This window comes from Miscanthus floridulus, chromosome 14, assembly GCF_019320115.1.
Source record: "Miscanthus floridulus cultivar M001 chromosome 14, ASM1932011v1, whole genome shotgun sequence".
Lineage (NCBI taxonomy): Eukaryota > Viridiplantae > Streptophyta > Magnoliopsida > Poales > Poaceae > Miscanthus > Miscanthus floridulus.
This window is the reverse complement of record NC_089593.1, coordinates 53457377-53477307: the sequence shown is the minus strand read 5'-3', so window position 1 is coordinate 53477307 and position 19931 is coordinate 53457377. Positions and strand designations below refer to the sequence as shown.

General features: G+C 49.8%; 2 protein-coding genes across 3 annotated transcripts; one reads left to right on the top strand and one right to left on the bottom strand.

Moving 5' to 3' along the window:
- The first annotated feature begins 925 nt into the window (after positions 1-925).
- Positions 926-3577, top strand: LOC136506086 (uncharacterized). Its single transcript, XM_066501211.1, has 3 exons — positions 926-1316; positions 1448-1521; positions 3075-3577. The coding sequence occupies exons 1-3, from the start codon at positions 968-970 to the stop codon at positions 3384-3386; spliced, it is 735 nt and encodes a 244-aa protein (XP_066357308.1). The 5' UTR covers positions 926-967; the 3' UTR covers positions 3387-3577.
- A 308-nt stretch (positions 3578-3885) lies between these two features.
- On the bottom strand, positions 3886-15450 carry LOC136504803 (vacuolar protein sorting-associated protein 26A-like). 2 transcript variants are annotated; one of them, XM_066499809.1, is made up of 11 exons: positions 15284-15450; positions 14408-14482; positions 14230-14304; positions 14076-14148; positions 13358-13402; positions 12560-12671; positions 11703-11769; positions 11464-11508; positions 5437-5492; positions 5163-5338; positions 3886-4457 (listed from the first exon to the last, which is right to left on the bottom strand). In XM_066499809.1, exons 1-11 carry the CDS (start codon positions 15284-15286, stop codon positions 4270-4272), a joined length of 915 nt encoding a protein of 304 aa, XP_066355906.1. In that variant the 5' UTR covers positions 15287-15450; the 3' UTR covers positions 3886-4269. The 2 variants fall into 2 exon arrangements, with proteins under 2 accessions (XP_066355906.1, XP_066355907.1); XM_066499810.1 differs by lacking the exon at positions 11464-11508.
- Between the last annotated feature and the right edge of the window lie 4481 nt (positions 15451-19931).

Sequence of the window (19931 nt, the reverse complement as noted above, 5' to 3'; positions counted from 1 at the left end):
AATTGGAGTAAGTTGTAAGAAATGTGTTTATTAATCCTCTATTTTTTTTGCGATTAGTCCATTGCTAAAACTATAGCAGTTCAATTTAAAAATTAGAAGTTCACCAGAAAGGTAAAATACATAGGATATATATAGATATTATAGGTAGAAGAAAGAAAAAGGCGCGTGTAGGTTGCCGGCAGCCGACCTACAAAACCATCCGCATGTGCATGGGACAAGCGCAACTACACAAACGCATCACTATGAACTTTTTATGGTTTTGCCCCTACACTTCCGGTGGGACCCACATGCCAGCCAGTACTAATTGATTGTTGATCTCAAGTTCTCAACCATGCCACTCTGCTCAGCCTGGGCAGTTTTTCACCGAAAACCGAACACCGAACCAAACCGAACCGAATAGTTGGTAATTCGGTTTTTCGATTCGGTTTCGGTTTTCAGTTATGTGAAGTTCGGCGTTTTGGTTCGGTTTCGGTTTCTGTGAACTGCAAACCGAAGTACCGAGAAACCGAAATTGGTGGAGTACTGTGATTTTTTTTCCTGTTGTTTATCAAAACTGATGGAGTACTGTGGTTTATTATCAAGAATGAACTGCAAAACTGATGGAGTACTGTGGTTTATTATCAAGAATGAACTGCAAATTTGTAATATTTGATTTGAGCATTGAATCCTGTCTGATGTTTTCTTACATCGGTTTATTCGGTTTTAACCGAAAAACCGAACTAAAAAACCGAACCAAAATTGGTCGGTTTTTGAAATTTTAGCAAACCAATCAAGAGTCATTTTCTAGAAACCGAAATTTTGGAAAACCGAAAAAACCGAACCAAACCATCGGTTAAAACCGAACGCCCAGGCTGACACTCTGCCCCCTCCCTTCAGTTCACTCCTCTGAGCTCTGAATAACCTCACTCGCCCTGCAGACTGCAGCTAGAACTAGAAATAAACCCCGGCAAACGAACAACATCCCGCCATGCCCAGGCCGCTCTCTTCCTTCTGCCTCCACCGGATCAGGTCCGGCGGTACTGCGTCCACTGCCGCACCGCCGTTGATATGCGCCAACAAGGAGGCCTCCTCCGGCGACGGCGGTGAGATATGCAAGTCGCTGAAGGATGAAAAGCAGGAAGGCGATCGAGAGGAGGCTAATAAGAAGGGTGGCGTGGAGGCCGTCGTCGTGGGGAGGAAGGTGATGGTGGCGGCGGACGGCGGCAGCGAGGAGGCCCGGACGGCGCTGCAGTGGGCGCTGTCGCACGCCGTCCGGCCCTGCGACACGGTGGTCCTGCTCGACGTCATCAGGGGCGGCGGCGGCAACGGCAAGAACCGTGCGTAAGCTGCATAATCATCTAGTATTCGCGTCCTGATTAATTACACACTTCGATCATTACGTGTTTGAAAAACTAGGAAGATGGGTTTGCCTTTCTTGTTTGGTGCATAATCATCTCAATTAAATTAGGACGCGATCCAAGAGGGAGTAGCAGTCAGCACCTGGAGGCAATGAGGAGCATCTGCCAGGCCAAGAGACCAGAGGTAACTGCAATCACAAATGATACAAAAGAAAACAGGCCATAATCGTTCTTTTTGATAGTAGTAGCTCCTCCAAGCAGCATTAATTTAGCAAGTGGAATTATATGGACAAAAGGATGAAAGTGAACTTGATGATATATTACTACTTTCTAGTGCTTGTGCTTGTGTTGCTAATCCTGATTATTACTAAATTCTTTTGTGGGTTACTTTTGATTCAAATCGGTTGGCCTTGTTAGCTGTATTTGAACAAAGTTCTGTATCTACATCTAAACACATCATTGGCACAATCTATAACCGAACCTCAAGATTTGTAAGGGGACACTAATTGCAACATTAATTTCCTCTCACAACTAACTAACTGCAACATGAAAGATTAAGATTGGCATTGATGTTGGTGTTTCAAAGGTAGAACTGGTATGGTATGCATTCAGTGTCTTAGTGATGGTCTATAAAGAGGAGTCCCTGATCTGATGCCATCCATAGCTGATAGCTCATAACTATAGCCTGGTCCTTCCTCCTAAATAATTGACATATTTGGGATGGTACAAGTATCTGTTGAACAGGTCATCTCCTGCTGCGTTCGTGTTCTCTTTGGTACGTACATGCAACAGAATCCATTGAATGTACAATAGTAGGATTCAATTGCTCACGAAGATGCATTTTTCTGTTGTTTGCGCTGCGCCATAGATTTGTGTCTGCCGAAATGCAAAGCGCAACAGCTCATATATAATCCCCAAATTTGGCTCAATGGAAATCAAGCATGCATGTGTACGTCCCTGTGATAACAAGTGGTCTTAACAGAGATCTTATCACCCAGTAGCGTGGCAACGTAAGAATTTTATAGTGTCGGAACATTCTTTTTTTCCCCCGATAAATTCAACTTCTCTCCAAAGATACTGTCGAATTCAGTCTTCTAAACAAGGACCATTGTTTACTGATTCGTGCAATTCATGGAACATGGAAATGTCCAAAAGATTGTACCTTTCGTTGCTGGAATAATGTGAAGTGACATCACAGATTTTTCTGATGCTGTAAAACTCTTTGCCGACACCTCAGTGGTCACTCTATGGCATTTTTTTTAACCTTTGGTGGCATAGACGAAAAAGTGTCCCTCAAGCAGTGAACTAGTGATATAGATGAAAATTCCCATATAATTAACATCAGCACTCGAATAACACATACAACTGGTAGATAATCAGACAAATAAAAACAGTTCCCTGGCTACTTAAAGTCTTTCCCTTCCAACTGTCAGCACGCCCATGAGACATGGTATTCTATGTCAAACAGTGCAAAGAAACGAGGGCCCCATTACTGTCAGATCAAAGGGAAAGAAAGATGCCAACAGCACAGAGCTGCAATTGCAAGCAAAGATCACACAGCTAACAGCGGGGGTGTTGGGGCTGGGGCAGCATGTGCTGACCATCATCATCATGCATGTCGTCCCAGACAGGATCATGGCCCTCCATTTCCAGCTTGACTTTGGTGCCTCCCTCCTGGCTCCTCCTGCCCAATGCAAGCAGCTGACTGACGCGCGTGTAATGTGTTTGTTCTGCCAGGTGCGCGTGGAGCTTTCCCTGGCGGAGGGCGGCGGCAAGGACCGCGGGCCGGCGATAGTGGAGGCCGCGAGGAAGCAGGGCGTGTCGCTCCTCGTCGTGGGGCAGAAGAAGCGGTCGTCCGTCACGTGGCGGCTGCTGTCCATGTGGATCGCCGGCGTCAAGGGTGGGGCCGGGGCCGGCTGCGCCAGCGCCGCCGACTACTGCGTGCAGCACGCAGCGTGCATGGCGCTAGCCGTCCGGCGCAAGAGCCGGCGAGGCGGCGGATACCTCATCACCACCAGGAGGCAGAGGGATTTCTGGCTCCTGGCTTGAGGTCCTCAGTCGTCTAGGTGTTGTAGGTGTGCTGGTGACAATAGTGGAGTGGCACAAGAAATTAAGGTACCGAGGTTTATAGACATATTTAGGGGCCGGGGAATAATGCAGTAGATTGGTGTGATGCGGATTGCAGTGGGCTATCTGTTTTGTTGCTGTTTTAGAACTGACATGGAATCGTGGATTGCAATAAGAATCAAGCGGCAAGCATTTAGAGTTGTGACATCCATCACCCTGTTCGCGATCGTTTCTGTGCCTTATAAGTCGACTGATACTGTTTTTCTGTGAGAAAAAAACACTGTATCATGACTGATAAGCATGGCTGATACGATCAAACGAACATGGTGCATATTACTTTCCTTCTACTTGCTCAATAAGTAAGAGATCTGATAGCATCCTAACAGTCAAGGGACGAAGAATTGGATACCTTGATGAACAGCTTGCTAACTAGGTGTAGACGGGCAGAGAACAGCTGATGAATTGTTCAAGGACCAATATTAAGTGGGAGTTTGCATGAATGAAAAACAGATAAATCTAGATTGTTCGACTTACCAAAACAAATTACATCGCTTCCAGGCTCCAGCTAAGATGAACTAATGCTGAAATAATAATATCAATATGATTCTTGCAGACCACAAGGATGATAAATAAACATGCAGGTAATTCTACACCTGGCTATCAAGGTGGTGTCGTAATCAAGGGAAGGAGTAGAAAGGAAAACGAGACAAACAAATTAACACGACAGTGCAGCGTGCATGGCCACATCAGACTAGCAGGAGTCAGCTGTGGCGCTCTTCTGGAGTTTATATACAGGACATTGCTCTAACCTCAGCGCCCACTTGTACAAAACCTGAGAGGCGAACATGCTGCTACAGGTTGGGATCTAGGAGGCCGGGGGAGATTCTAGGAGGTGGTACATTGTGATCTCTTGCTGCTTGAAGTACCTCCGATCTTCCTCGTCCACAAGGACCAGATTCAGGTAATACTTGACACTGAACTTGTTATTTATGTTGCGGTAAGTCGGGGTCAACTCATAAGGTGTCAGGAACAGCCTCACTGGAATAGATTCACCTGCAAAGGAATTTGATTAGGTATGCAGCAAACCGACACCAACATCATTGAAACATGTTAGGACCTAGTTTGGGCAGGCTACAGGCTAGAATTAGACCAAATCCTGGTTCCATCAATGTGTAATTCAAGGACAGATCATAATTTAGTCCAATACCAGCTCAACCAAATGGTTCCAATGTGGACAGGCAGGTAAGCAACAACAGCATCAGATTCAGGCTTCGAACCGTAGGTGGTATTGGACAATAACAAATCATGACAGTGAACATCTGAAGAAAAGTTATCAATTTATGCATCATGGTCCGTTTGCCGAGATGAGCATCCATGCAGTATCTATAGTTCCCAGCAAAGTGGCACAAGTTGTACAAGGGACTGCTGAAGCTAACTGAGAGATCTCCTGTTATCAGCATCCACGTGACTATTTAAAACCAAGAGCACCAGTAGTAAACTCAAAATGAACTAGCTTGTCAGTTCTTCATATATGTTTCAAATTGCTCACAAGTTGAGGTATTTAGGTACTTTTTTACTTTGAAATCGAGGTATTGAGAAAGGTACAAGTGAAAAAGAGTGCACCCATGAGGTCAAGAATGGACATGAATACTCCACAACAAAGAAGGAAGCACTCACTACATTGTCTAAACTTGAGGGCACAGGACAAACATTTAGAATTTGAAAAATGAAAAAGTGGCAACAAAATGGCTATCATACCTCTCACAGGAGCACCATCCATCAACTCAAACTTTGCAAGAGTCTCAGTTTCAACATATGTGTTAGAGCCTGATCCTGTTGATTCCCGACGCCGAATCTCCAGCTCCATATTTTTTATCTTTATTCTGACAAGAAGAAAATATATCTTCCCAATAATCACATCATTGAGATGGTACCTGGACATAAATGGGGAATATGAGTAACATGCAGGTTTCTAAAGTGACCAACTTCTCAGAATAGACGAAGCAGATAGGCAGACTGGCTATGGTCTTACTTGCTTTTGCTGTATTCAAACTCAATATGTAAGCAATCTTCAATTCCTACTTCCATCTGAAAAGGGGAATATCAGTAGCATGAATTGCACAATGAAATAAATAATCATTCACCCTTTTGAGAAAGGTCATTCTTACGTAATAGTTTTACCACATCAAAGCAAAAACACATGCAGTTAAGTTTCTCTGTTTAAAATCATAACAAAGTGTCAAGTAACTCTAATGAACTTCAACACATCAGAGCAGTTCAATCTATATACTTGGAGCAATCAGATTATCAAATTAAAACCATCAGGACAGCATTGCTCATTTACATTATAACACAAGTCACAGAATAGACAGCCATATGTATATAACGATCTCAGAATCTACGATCCAATTACGTCAGAGGTCAGAATGGTAATATCATATCAGAGTATCAGACAGCTTAGTTACTCAGAGATCAAGAACTGTGTGTTCCGCAAAAAGAAAAGGACCTGGGGTGGTAACCAACAACAAGCTAATTTATCTCTTTTCTTGCTTCCAAACTTCCAAATCTGATATTTTCAAGATTTGATACCTGGATCATGTCCAAGTTAAAAAAAAAGTATCCATTCTTAAAAGGAGACAAAAGTGTTTATTGGGCTATGAAGTATCCCATTTTATCAAAACAAGACTGACCAAAATTCAGAGCTTTCAGAAAGAAAGAAAACGGACAGCCTTCATGTCATGTGCGGGCGCACGTACGCCAGGCGCAGGCGAGCCCGCGACGTGCGCCGGGAGGCCGAGCGCGCAACCAGGACGCAGGAAGGGCAGGCGAGTGGCTAGGAGGAAAGTTAGCCACCTGATTAGTTGTTTCCTTTGTTAGTTATTTCTTTGTTAAGATTAGTCCTACAATTAAGGAGAGCCTTCTCCTTCTGTTTGGCCGAGAGCCATATATGCTTGTACGGGAAACCAATTGCGGGAAGGAAGAAGTTATCTCTAATCTACCTCTCTTCTCTGTAAACCGACGGCTGAGGGGCATAACCTTGCCGGCATGACGGACGGCGGCTACGAGCTACGTAGCCGAGGTCCGGCCAGTCAGGGGTTCGAGGCCATTGACAACCTGGTATCACGGTCTCGTCGATCCTCGCCCACCCGCTCCACCCACTCTTCCACCGCAGCCCACCAGCCGCCGCCGCCGCCGCCATCGCCGCCAACCCCTACCGCAGCCATGGCCGACCCCACCCTTGCCGACGTGCTCGCCGAACTGAGGTCCCTCAGCACGGAGGTGTCGTCTCTGAAGTCCGATATGGCGGCCATGAAGGACAAGTCCTCGTCGTCCTCGGACAACGGAGGGGGCCGTCGCCCCGGCGACGGGCAGCGCAACCAAGATCCGTTCATCAAGCACAAAAAGTGGGACTTCCCCCGCTTTGATGGCACCGTCGATCCGATGCTGTTCATCAACAAATGCGAGTCGTACTTCCGTCACCACCGCACCATGGGAGAGGAACGTGTTCGGATGGCATCTTACCATCTGGACGACGTCGCGCAGCTGTGGTACAACCAGCTCGAAGAAGATGATGGCGCCCCGTCCTGGGGCCGATTCAAAGACCTCCTGAACGAGAGGTTCGGGCCTCCTCTCCGTTCCGCCCCGATGTTCGAGCTTTCCGAGTGCCGGCGCACCGGAACAGTCGAGGAGTACTCCAACCGCTTCCAGGCACTCCTGCCTCGCGCCGGTCGGCTTGACGAGGCTCAGCGGGTGCAACTCTTCACCGGCGGCCTCCTTCCGCCTCTGAGTCACGCGGTGCGCATCCACAATCCTGACACGCTCGCCGCCGCGATGAGCCTGGCGCGTCAAGTGGAGCTCATGGAGATCGACAGGCCACCTCAGGCCCCGGTCCGGCCTGGCGCGCGCAGTCTGCTTCCGCCGCCGCCGCCTCGCCAAGCTCTTCCCGCACCGCCCCAGCAGCTGGCACTTCCCGCGCCGCCGGCGGGTGCCGACCAGGGACGCCGCGAGGGCAACCAGCGGCGCCTCTCCACGGCGGAGCAGGCGGAACGTCGTCGCCTTGGCCTCTGTTTTAACTGTGATGAAAAGTACTCTCGTGGCCATAACAGGTTTTGCAAGCGGATTTTCTTCGTGGACGGTGTGGAGATTGATGACACCGAAGACGCCGCTGATGCCGGGGACAAGGACGCCCCCTGCTTCTCGCTGCAGGCGGTAGCCGGTGTGTCCATGACGGACACCATGCAGCTCGCGGTGACACTGGGGGCCGCCTCGCTCGTCGCCCTCCTCGACTCCGGCAGCACCCACAATTTCATCTCCGAGGAGGCCGCGCGGCGCTCGGCACTTCCTCTCCGGCAACGTCCCCGTCTCACGGCCATGGTCGCCAATGGCGAGAAGATCACCTGCGCCGGCGTCATCCGCGACGCGCCGCTGCTCATCGCCGGTGCTGCGTTCCCGGCGGATCTCTTCGTCATGCCCCTGGCCGGGTATGACATCGTCCTCGGCACCAAGTGGCTCGGCGCGTTGGGGCCCATTGTCTGGGACTTGGCCAATCGGCGCATGTCTTTCCAGCATGGGGGCAGCACCATCTCCTGGGCTGGACTGGCCACGGCGGCGGGGCCGGCGGCGCGCGCCTTGTCCACTGGCGAGCCGCTCCTGGAGGCTCTCCTCGACGCGTTTGCAGGGGTCTTCGCCACTCCGACTGGCCTGCCCCCCAAGCGCGCCCATGATCACCGCATCCTGCTGAAGCCCGCTGCACAGCCGGTAGCCGTACGCCCCTATCGGTACCCAGCTGCCCACAAGGATGAGTTGGAGCGGCAATGTGCCGCCATGATGGAACAAGGGATCGTCCGCCGCAGCGACTCCCCGTTCTCGTCGCCGGTCCTCCTTGTGAAGAAGCCCGACGGTTCCTGGCGCTTCTGCGTCGACTACCGGGCCCTGAACGCCGTGACGGTCAAAGACGCCTTCCCAATCCCGGTGGTGGATGAGCTGCTGGATGAGCTCAACGGCGCCAAATTCTTCTCCAAGCTCGACCTGCGGTCGGGGTACCACCAGGTCCGCATGCGGCCCGAGGACATCCACAAGACGGCGTTCCGCACGCATGACGGCCTGTACAAGTTCCTGGTCATGGCGTTCGGACTCTGCAACGCACCGGCCACGTTCCAAGCCTTGATGAACGACGTTTTGTGGCCGTTCCTCCGTCGCTTCGTCCTCGTATTTTTTGACGATATCTTGATTTACAGCAGGACATGGGTGGATCACCTGCGGCACCTGCGTGCTGTCTTCGACGAGCTCAGCCGCCATCAGCTCTTCGTCAAGCGCACCAAATGCTCCTTCGGTGCCTCCGCCGTCGCCTACCTCGGCCACGTTATCTCCGCTGCGGGCGTCGCCATGGATCCGGCCAAGGTGCAAGCCATCCATGATTGGCCGGCACCACGCTCCGCCCGTGCTGTTCGTGGCTTCCTCGGACTCGCGGGGTACTACCGCAAGTTCGTGCATAACTATGGCACGGTGGCCGCGCCCCTGACGGCGTTGCTCAAGAAGGATGGCTTCGCATGGGACGACGCAGCAGCCGCGGCGTTCTCGGCGCTCAAAGCGGCAGTCATGTCGGCCCCCGTCCTCGCCATGCCCGACTTCGCCAAGCTGTTCGTCGTCGAGTGTGACGCGTCCACGGTCGGCTTTGGGGCGGTACTAGTCCAGGCGGGACACCCGGTGGCGTACTTCAGCCGGCCAGTGGCACCGCGCCACCGCGCCCTGGCTGCCTACGAGCGCGAGCTCATTGGCCTAGTTCAGGCGGTCCGGCATTGGAGGCCCTACCTATGGGGGCGCCGCTTCCTCGTCAAGACGGACCACTACAGCTTGAAATACCTCCTCGTTCAGCGCCTCGCCACGATTCCGCAGCACCACTGGGTCGGCAAGCTCTTGGGCTTTGACTTCACAGTGGAGTACCGCTCCGGGGCTACGAACATTGTCGCCGACGCTCTATCCCGCCGCGACAACGATGCGGGCGAGCTGCTGGCCATTTCAGCGCCCCGGTTCGACTTCATCGAGCGCCTCCGCCATGCCCAGGCCACCGACCCAGCGCTGGTCGCCGTCCACGACGAACTCCGTGCGGGCACCCGCGCCGCGCCGTGGGCCATCATCGATGGCATGGTCACCCTGGCGGGCCGCCTCTACATCCCGCCCGCGTCGCCACTCCTTCAGGAGATCCTGGCCGCGGTCCACGACGACGGCCATGAAGGCGTTCATCGCACGCTGCACCGCCTACGGCGTGATTTTCATTTCCCCAACATGCGTCGTTTGGTGCAGGATTTTGTGAAGGCGTGCGCCACGTGCCAGAAGTACAAGACGGACCACCTGAGGCCGGCCGGGCTGCTCCAACCGCTGCCCATTCCGTCCAGCGTTTGGGCCGACATCGGCATCGATTTCATTGAAGCGCTGCCCCGGGTGCAGGGCAAGACAGTCATCCTCTCCGTCGTCGACCGCTTCAGCAAGTACGGCCACTTCATTCCGCTGGCGCACCCCTACACCGCCGAATCCGTCGCCCAAGCGTTCTTCGGCGACATCGTCCGCCTTCATGGCATTCCCCAGTCCATCGTCTCGGACCGCGACCCGGTGTTCACGTCGGCGTTCTGGACCGAGCTCATGCGCCTCACTGGCACCAAGCTCTTCATGTCGTCGGCCTTTCACCCGCAAACGGATGGCCAGACGGAGGCCGCCAATAGGGTGATCGTCATGTACCTCCGCTGCTTCACCGGCGACCGTCCTCGACAGTGGCTTCGCTGGCTCCCGTGGGCCGAATACACCTACAACACGGCCTTCCAATCGTCGCTCCGGGAGACGCCGTTCCGCGTGGTCTATGGCCGCGATCCGCCAACCATCCGCTCTTATGAGCCTGGCGAGACGCGCGTGGCTGCTGTTGCCCAGGAGATGGAGGACCGCGCGGCCTTCCTCGACGACGTCCGCTACCGCCTCGAACAGGCCCAGGCGGTCCAGAAGCGTGTCTACGACCAGCACCATCGTCCAGTGGCTTTCCAAGTTGGTGACTGGGCACTCCTCCGGCTCCGGCAGCGCCCAGCAGCGTCACTGCCACGTACCACCACCGGCAAGCTCAAGCCCCGGTTCGTCGGGCCGTATCGCGTCAGGGAGGTCATCAACGCCGTGGCTGTCCGGCTCGATCTTCCACCAGGGGCCCGCCTCCATGATGTGTTCCACGTTGGGGTGCTCAAGAAGTTCGTTGGCACGCCGCCTGCAACACCCCCGGCACTGCCACCAACCCACAACGGCGCTATGGTGCCGGTGCCTGCGGCGGTCACCGCCGGCCGGCTGGCTCGCGGGGTACGGCAGGTGTTGGTCCAGTGGCAAGATGAGCCGGCTGCATCGGCAAGCTGGGAGGACTACGACGACTTCCGTGCTCGGTTCCCTGATTTTCAGCTCGAGGACGAGCTGGTCTTCGACGGCGGGAGAGATGTCATGTGCGGGCGCACGTACGCCAGGCGCAGGCGAGCCCGCGACGTGCGCCGGGAGGCCGAGCGCGCAACCAGGACGCAGGAAGGGCAGGCGAGTGGCTAGGAGGAAAGTTAGCCACCTGATTAGTTGTTTCCTTTGTTAGTTATTTCTTTGTTAAGATTAGTCCTACAATTAAGGAGAGCCTTCTCCTTCTGTTTGGCCGAGAGCCATATATGCTTGTACGGGAAACCAATTGAGGGAAGGAAGAAGTTATCTCTAATCTACCTCTCTTCTCTGTAAACCGACGGCTGAGGGGCATAACCTCGGCGGCGTGACGGACGGCGGCTACGAGCTACGTAGCCGAGGTCCGGCCAGTCAGGGGTTCGAGGCCCTTGACACTTCAGGGGTTTCTAGAACCTGCTGTGACCACTGACCACAGCTAACATGAACTGTGAAAAGAAATTTTGCCAACATTGTTAAGGCCCCAAGCACACACAATGCCGTATGGGAGATTGTACCAGTTCAATCTAACATGGTCAAGTTATATGCTAAGTTGCTAGGGTATCTTACAAGCATCAAATGAAAAGTTCCCATTAATAAGAAAATAAGACCTCACCTTAATGCTGTTATTGATTGTAGGGACAGGTGAGTAGTTTCTCACCTGAAAACGAAATAGAAATCATTGTTCTGAATAAACTCTGCAATTTGCTAATTGCTGAAACACATTAAATTAAGAATTGTCTTTAATGAGTTAGTTCATCTTAATGATGGCAAAACTAGAATAGTGCACGTATATAGCATAGTGATAAACATAACAAAAAAATCTGATAAGTATAATAGCAGTTAACAACTTACACAAAAATCCCGGTACTCGACAATATTCCCAACATAGTTTCTGCCAATTGTCACCTTCAAAATGTACCTGCAACACATAAAGGGTACTTGGTATTCACAGGTGCTTCAGTTCTTTGCTAGCATATGAACATTTTATGCAGGACATTTCAAACAAGTGAAATGACATAAGAGGGGCCCAAGTCGACAGTATACAGATGTAAAATTTATATGCGATATGGTTAACAATGGACTAGTCATCTGATCTCTGCAGCCGAAATAGACAAGTATGAGTTTGAAAAATATGATGGCTCTCTCAAATTTTAGTAGCCAAAAAATAAGTGTATTTGTAATTTACTGTAGCCTAGCATCTTTCACAGGAAGACATATGTTCTAAAACAGCAATTCAACCATGTATCCTTGTCATAGAGAAAGGCACAACCCTAATCAATGGAACTACACAAATGGCAGCACACCACCAACCTATGTCAAGCCTGTATTAGACGTCAGATTTTCTATGAAGCTTTCCACATGTTCCAACTTATAAGTCGTTGGAAAGAAGATATTAGACATAGTGACAGACAAGATAGCAACCTCCCAATTCCACTGGTAACTAGTTTTCATACTATATACTGGGAATATAAAAATCTTGGCCTTGGAACATTTAAATAAAGATTTTAAGTGAATAACAGTATTTAGACAGAGCAAATTCAAAAGTGCAATTAAATTCAACATTTCAAATTATCCGTAAGATAAACCAATACCATACATGGTCCAGGAGTTTTTGCAAAACCCAAATTTATCACTAAAATCTTTAGCAGCAGTAAAATGTAAAACAAAACATAATAAAAGTCCAGTGCTAAATCGTAGCACTTGCTTACCTCAGTCTGACATTTGTCCCATTGTAAGACTCGTATGGCATTTCAACAGTTGAAAACTCAAATGGAAATGTCTTCCTTTCATAGATTTCACCAGGAATATCTAACTCACGTACTGCACAGACAAACAGTGCATTTCAAGTCATAATAGCTTCTCACACAATAATAACATGTATGCAATCAGTAGCACTTGATCAACTTGGCACTAGCAGAACACAAAGTTGAGGACACCCTTTTGAGACATCTTAGGTACTAATCAAGATTTCTATTTTCTAGCCAAGGCAGGTGACGGTTTTACACCAGCAGTCTAACTAAAAGAAGTGGTTTTCATTTGTTTTTCTCATTGCCTTCATAAATCTGAACGTGTAAGCTTTCATAGAGCTTCACTTTACTTTCATTTGTTAAAAAAAGAATCAACAACTGTAAACATTTGATTAATTGACAAAAATGAATGTAAATGTTGATGTAACTTGTAAACTGTAACAGCCACTTTGACTTCATAGGATTCTATTGACACATCACAACCCCTTTGGAGGATACAATGGTTTACCTAAGAGGGCTAAAGATTTAGTCATTTACGCATTAAGGTACAGAAGATAATGATACAGAACAAATGAAATATATAAAGCTCAGAAACTAAGGACGAGAACACAGCATTTAGCAGCAAAATTGATAATAATTACTAACTAGCCTCTGTTCCCAGAAATTGAAGACCCCTATCATAAAAGAAAAGATCACAACTCCAGACATTGCACACATCCAGTGTAGGAGCTATTGGCATATCATGCACCAGAAACTCACCTAACGAAGTGAAATCATAGAAGTTCCCTCGGTCGAAATACAGCTCTGTAAAAGAAATGGTCATGCATTGTAATTATCAGGGCCTAGGAGGGCAACAAGTATTAAACAGTACTCCCACCCGATTTTTAAATATATGCTTGTCCTAAACATCACATATTTAAAAACAGAGGAACTAGATGGGAAGTAATTTCGTAAATAGTCAGTAAAATGTATTCCATAAATGCACAAACATCCAGTACTTTCAACCAGGATGGAAGCCACATGTAATGCAAAAATATGTCAAGCAAAACTGAAGGCTGTAACTGGACATGTAAAGAAAACTGTATAAAGCAACATTTCAGCAACCACAAATATAAAAGCTACTGGTGCATGCAGTACAATTTCCAGTTTGCATCAGAAATTATCGGGAATGACAACCATCTAAGAGCACCATAGCAAAACACATATGCAGTATGCACTACCAATGTGTGTAAGAATCATCAGAATAAACAGCATCTTAATACAATAGCCAAATGAGATAAATCCATAACAAGAAAGTAAATGCTCATGAGGAACTCAAACAAAGATAACTAGCATTGTAAAGTCATATAACCTAAGCAGCATCTATAGAACTGAATACCAGTGCAACCATTGCATGTGTAGAAGAAAAACCATTCTCTCATAAATACTTGCTGCAGAAACTGATAGAACAAGCAGCAGAGAGGGTAGCATAGCATACCTATTTGTCCGAGCAACTCAATCTTGACACCTGTGTGTTCAATCCTTTTACCTGGGACTGGTGCTATTGATACCTGAAAACCATTTCACCCAAGCTGGTACTAGGCTCGATACCAAGCAAGATAGAAAAGAATAAGAGAATGAGGAAATCATACTTCTCCAGAAATAGTTTCCAGGCTCTGGAAAACAGGGACCATTGTTGTCTTCCCATTGTCCTTCTTAACCGAAACCTGTGAAATAATAACAGCAGAAACTGACCACTTGTCAGCTATAAGCAGAACTCAAGTTTGAACCCAAACTGGTAGCAGCATATAAGGATATGAAGAATTGAACCTGCTTCCTGGTCCTCGCGTCAGAGAATGTGATGGAGATGTCACATGGTGGCTTGAATGCTCCAATGATATAATTCTGAATTGGCGCACCCATAAATCACAAAAGATCAGAGGAGCATTTCCACATGGGAATACGATTAAGAGCTGAAACTTCTATATGCAGAGCATTACTATTCATGAGATAATTGTCTAGTCACAATCAATCAATTATAGAGCAATGCTAAGGAAAAACAAATTAGCATGGATATTGTCTAGGTCATAGTCAAGTATCCGGCATGCGAATGTGAGCCAAACTTTTCTATGATGCAACTGAAGTAGTTGCATTTGCAATTCAGGTACCCAGCCTAAACAACAGAACCTGAAAAAGTGAAAATCCACAACTACTTATCATCTTGAGTGAAATAGGTGAGGCCCCCTGGTGCACAAGTTGTTCCAGGATCACACATAGGGCAGAACTAAGATCAAATTTAGCAAACAAAAAGGAGCTACAGCCCACTGATGAGCGTGGGCGACCCCCACCACCGAGCAGCAGCCTCCCTTACTGAGCGGCTGGATTCAACGTAGGCCGCTGCTATCGCTGAAATCAGAGCGCCAAGCATCCGAATCCAGCAGCCCGCAGCACGAGACCCGCGCTGCAATTTATCGCACCGGCCGCACCAGAACTACAGCCACTATAGGTTCGAGGTTGGACAACAAACCCCCCCATGGTCCCTGCCCATATGGAGCGAGACGGGTGGTCCCGATCGCCCCGCCGAGCCGCGGCTCTGTTGCGCCGCCCCGAGAGCCGAATTCGGTCGGCTCCGATGAAATCGCTAATCCGAGGGTGTTGGAAGTGGGCGAAGGAGGGAAGAGGAGGGAAGGGAGGGGTGCTGCTAACCATGGCGATTGCGGCGATGCAGCGGCGGCCGGCGAGGGGAGGAGGCGGTGGCGCTGACCGGAGGACACCGCGTCGGGGGGATCGAGATCGGATGCGGCAGAGGAGATCGATCGCGCGAACTCACTGAGGCGAGGGGAGAGATCAGAGGTGGGCCTGCCGCCTGCCCTTTCTCTGCCATAGGAAAGTGGAGTATGAGATGCTGACTCCTGGGCCCGACTTTCTACTCCGCGATCTGAGCTGGACGGGAAGGCCAGCAGGGCAGGCCAGCGTCTGTGTCTGACGTGGACTTTGCACAGTCCTGATGAGTCTTCAACTCTGATTTAGGGTCTTTTTGGATCTTCTAGTTTAGATTCTGGGTTCTAGATAGTGACTGTAGTCTGTAAAATCTGGATTCTAGAGGAAAAAAATATGAGATGCTTAGCTCTTATTCTTATAATAATTATTCCTTTTTGCATAATAAAAGCTCTAAATAATAGGTTTGGGGGTAGATCCCATTATTTTTCTTATATAGTATAAGAGATCCAAACTGACCATTAGCTTTACTGTGAATTCTCCTTGGCACGTTTTGCATCGAATTAATGAGGAATTACTTCATTATATATATACTTGAAAAAGGATGGACAATGGAGGTGGATGATTTCTCCTCCTAGTTTGTAGGTTTCAAATTATACGTTGTTTTGATTTTATTATAAATCAAAATTGTCTAACTTTAACCAAGTTTATAAAATATACTAACACCTATAACATTAAATAAATAAAGTATTAAAATATATTTCACATTAGTTGATATAGTTTAAATGCTACTTTGGTTCTGGGTCATCTAATGTTAGGGTTATGATACCCCAGGTATCTTAAGTCACCGATTAGATAGCCGCTCGGACGGCCCACGATACGCCAGCTAGTATAAGCCAAACGATCGAGGCCCAGCTAAGCTGAGCGGACCAGGCCAAACACTAAGGCCGGGGTCCAACACGACACCTTTCCCTCTGCCTTAGCCGCACGCTACGCAATAACTCATGACCTCTCACCGTCTCGACTCCTAGGAGGAACGGGGAGAGATCGAGCCCACCAAGCACGCCTGCTCTAACAGGAGCAGGCACACCGCACTAACCCCACAAGGACCGAGGGGACAACAGTCACCTCAGCCCGGTCAGACGTCATCCCTGCACCACGCAGTAGAGACAAGACAACATTGCCAAGCGGTGGTAGCCAGTACGGAGACCCACCGTCCAAATACGGCCCGACGAGACATATGTACGACTCCACCCACCACGAGATGGGATCCATGACAGTGGCCTTAACTTAGAGGTTACCTAAGCCAGCAAGGACCATGACCCCGGAGCCCAGGATCGTGGCCACTAACTCCACCAACAGCAAGGCGGTCGACGACTCGAGGCGGCTACCGACTCTTGTACGACGCTCCTAGATGATTAGGAGGTGATGACGAAGGCCACGACGAGACCACATCGTATAGGACGGCTAGCAAAACACCACCATGCCCACAGTGCTGCAATGACTGGCACTGTGGCACCATGTCACACCACGTCGCGACGTGGGCATAAGACCATGACGATGGCCACGCCCGGACGTGCACCACAAGACGACGTTACTTGCAAGCCAAGTTAGCTAGGCCTCCTCCCTTAGGCTCACAACCCCTCGGCCAGGAGAACCTTCTTCTTTGTATATGATCTGGCCCCGGACTCTATATAAGGACAGTCAGGGCACCGTTCTCAAGATCAATCTTGATATCTTCACACTTTTTAGGCTCTCGAAGCTTTCCTTCAGGCAGCCCATCTCTTAGCTCTAGCTCTCCTACCTCTTCCACCATTCTTGCACCTCCCTATTGTAAGAACTTCATAGCATTCAAGCAAGGAATGCGCACTCGATCATCTCAGAGACTGGACATAGGGTTCCGGCCTGAACCAGTATAATTCCTTATGTCTTTTGGATGCTACCATCATCTTTTTGGAGCAGTGCAATATTTGTATAAATTCACTAGTCAGTTTATAAAGCACTGACAGTTAGCGCGCAGGTAGGAGATAGTCGCGCACTCTTGATTGTTGAGAAGGAAGCGATGGCTCCTCGCACCATTGGTGGATTCACCCGCGGAATGGCCCACGGTGGCCACATCCATCACGGGAACCCCAAATCCATCAGCGTTGAAGGGTCAGTGCTCATGTCTATCTTCGGCCATAGCCAGGTCCTCTGCCCTAGAGACCTAGACCGCATGGCCTACAACGAACACACTCTCGGAAACTGCCCTCAGCGGCTGCATTCTAGAGTTTACCTACATAGGGGGGCCAATACCCTCTCTCATCACCGGCATTGGCCAGGTTTCCCACTAGGGAAACCACAAGCCTATGGCTCATGGCGAGCTCACCCACGAAATGGCCCTCGACAGGCACATCCTTTTGGGAAACCACGAGATCATCCGCATCCATGGGTTAACACCCATCACTAGCCTCTACCATGTCTAGGCCACCACGTGGGAGGCCTAGATCCTATAGTTGAGCCACGCCCTAAGCAATGCTGCCACCCAGTGGAACATGGCAAATTAGGGTGCACACGAGCGACGAAACCACCCGCTGCCACACGGCATCGTCGCTAGTGATCAGGTGGCTATCCGACGCCACGCCTAGCAAGGCCGATCCTGGAACCAGGGACAAATCCCTCATGACGGACTAGCTGTCCATCATGTCACCATGAACTGCTAGCTTTCACATGGAGGCACGTGCATATGAGAAAGCGCCCCCTAAGCACACGATACACTGCGCCAAGCGGGTTGAACTGTGTCACCCTTAGAACCCACTTCCACAGCGACAAGTCATGCTGGCTCTTCCTCAAGAGCGGCAATCACATCCAAAAGCAGAGACACGATGACTATGACGTCGTCGTGCCACGAGGGCTCGCTCACTAGAATGCACGAGCCCTCCCGGCCATGGAATTCAACGAGCTGGATACGAAGAAACCATCCCTGGGGGCTTGCGAGCCCACCGAGGATGACGGGCCAGCAAGGATCGATCCAAGGCAGCCTGAGAGGTCGACCCACACTAGATATGACCACTCTGAGCAATAAAGAAGCACCCTTACCAGCTCATGGCCTAGGGACTACAACAACTCTGCCATAGGCAAGTGCTTGGGGGCTCGCCGCAACTCGAGCAACAATAGCAGAAGGAACATCTACCCCCTGAACGACCACCGGTGATGTCAATCCTATCTCTCTCTTCATTACTCAATCGCATTTGCATACGTGCATAGATACATCAACAATCCTAAATGGCTAAAACAAAGCGTAGAACGAATGAAGGGGCACGAAATCCACACAGCTCATTTTGAAGGTATCCACCTTCCGGACAGCTTGACCCATTTTTCACACACGACCAATATCGTTGACCCGTGGGGGGAGCGCATGTGAGACTCCCCACCAGCATGCACTGGCACCATAGGAAGCCATACTCGCTACCTGCATGCCCTCATCGCCTGCACCCTATAGCACAGCACGACATGCGACCTCTAGCCAACGTCTACGCATCATGAGGAATCAACCCCTAAATTAAGAGAGGGTCACATGCCTACCAACACTGGACCAAGAGAGAGTAAGAGCACCACATTAGCATGAATAAAAGGGAACCAAAAACCAGCAATGAGATCATCGGTAGGCCATGCACATGGGAAACTTAGTCTTCACAACCTCGCCCATCGGTGAAACACATAAGCTTGCAGAGAAGGAATGCCCAACGCAATGTAGGAAACCTAGCTATAGCTACAGAAACCACACTCCATATTCACAATCGCCGCAGCGGCTTCTGCAACGGCGACAAGATCATCCACTAGAGCCAGCCTCTGGCCAGGCTCTAGGAGCCACGCCTCGACGGTGATCCTCGCCCAAGAGGCCTTCTTGGAGATGAGCCTCCTCCACCTCACGTCGGGACATTGCGAGCTGCTCCTCCAGAACTATAACCAAGAGGATCCCACTAAGGCCCAAGAACAAAAACCAGATAGAAGGAATTAACGGTAGTAGAAAACCTACCACATGCTCACACTCGAGCAGCGGTAGCCAATGCTCACACCTTGGAAACTAACGCTCATGCCTCGGCAACTTCTTCTTTCGCCACCGAGAGGGCTGCCTAGAGATAGTCTAGGTGGGCCTTCAGCTGAACTACCTCATGAGAAGAGTTTGAGTGCAACCGGCGAGCCTCGTCCCTCTTGAGCATAAAGTTCCATACCCCCCGCTGACTGGTGGAAAAGGATAGGGAATGGGGGCTCGCTGGCTCCAGAGGTGGAACAGACCCGAGGTAGGCGACGTCGGTAGAATCTCTAATCTCTAGCGTCACCGCAGGGGAATAATCCTAAAACACGTAACCAGTCAATACAAACACAACCAGGTTCGGAAATAATGTAAAGTCACTTGCCCTTGATCTCACAGGGAAGGAAGAAGGTGCGATAGCGGTTTATCGATCTCAGGTGACTCCTCCCGCTGGCGCCTCCTATGACCCATCACCATGACCAAAAAGGACAACTACAAGCATGTGAGTAGGAAAGAGAGGAAGGCGATGCGAGAGATCAGAAGTGAATGCCTCCCACTGCACACTGACCCAGCAGATTTGTAGCCACAAAGATAACCCTGGCAAGCGATCCAGGCCCACAT

Excerpts from the sequence above, each read along its gene's own strand:
- LOC136506086 (XM_066501211.1), top strand. The coding sequence starts at position 968 with ATGCCCAGGCCGCTCTCTTCCTTCTGCCTCCACCGGATCAGGTCCGGC. Across the intron at positions 1,317-1,447 it reads CGGCGGCAACGGCAAGAACC|GACGCGATCCAAGAGGGAGT; the intron begins GTGCGTAAGCTG and ends CAATTAAATTAG. Across the intron at positions 1,522-3,074 it reads GCCAGGCCAAGAGACCAGAG|GTGCGCGTGGAGCTTTCCCT; the intron begins GTAACTGCAATC and ends TTGTTCTGCCAG.
- LOC136504803 (XM_066499809.1), bottom strand. Across the intron at positions 13,403-14,075 it reads TGAGTTGCTCGGACAAATAG|AGCTGTATTTCGACCGAGGG; the intron begins GTATGCTATGCT and ends TTTCTTTTACAG. Across the intron at positions 12,672-13,357 it reads CTATGATTTCACTTCGTTAG|TACGTGAGTTAGATATTCCT; the intron begins GTGAGTTTCTGG and ends TTGTCTGTGCAG.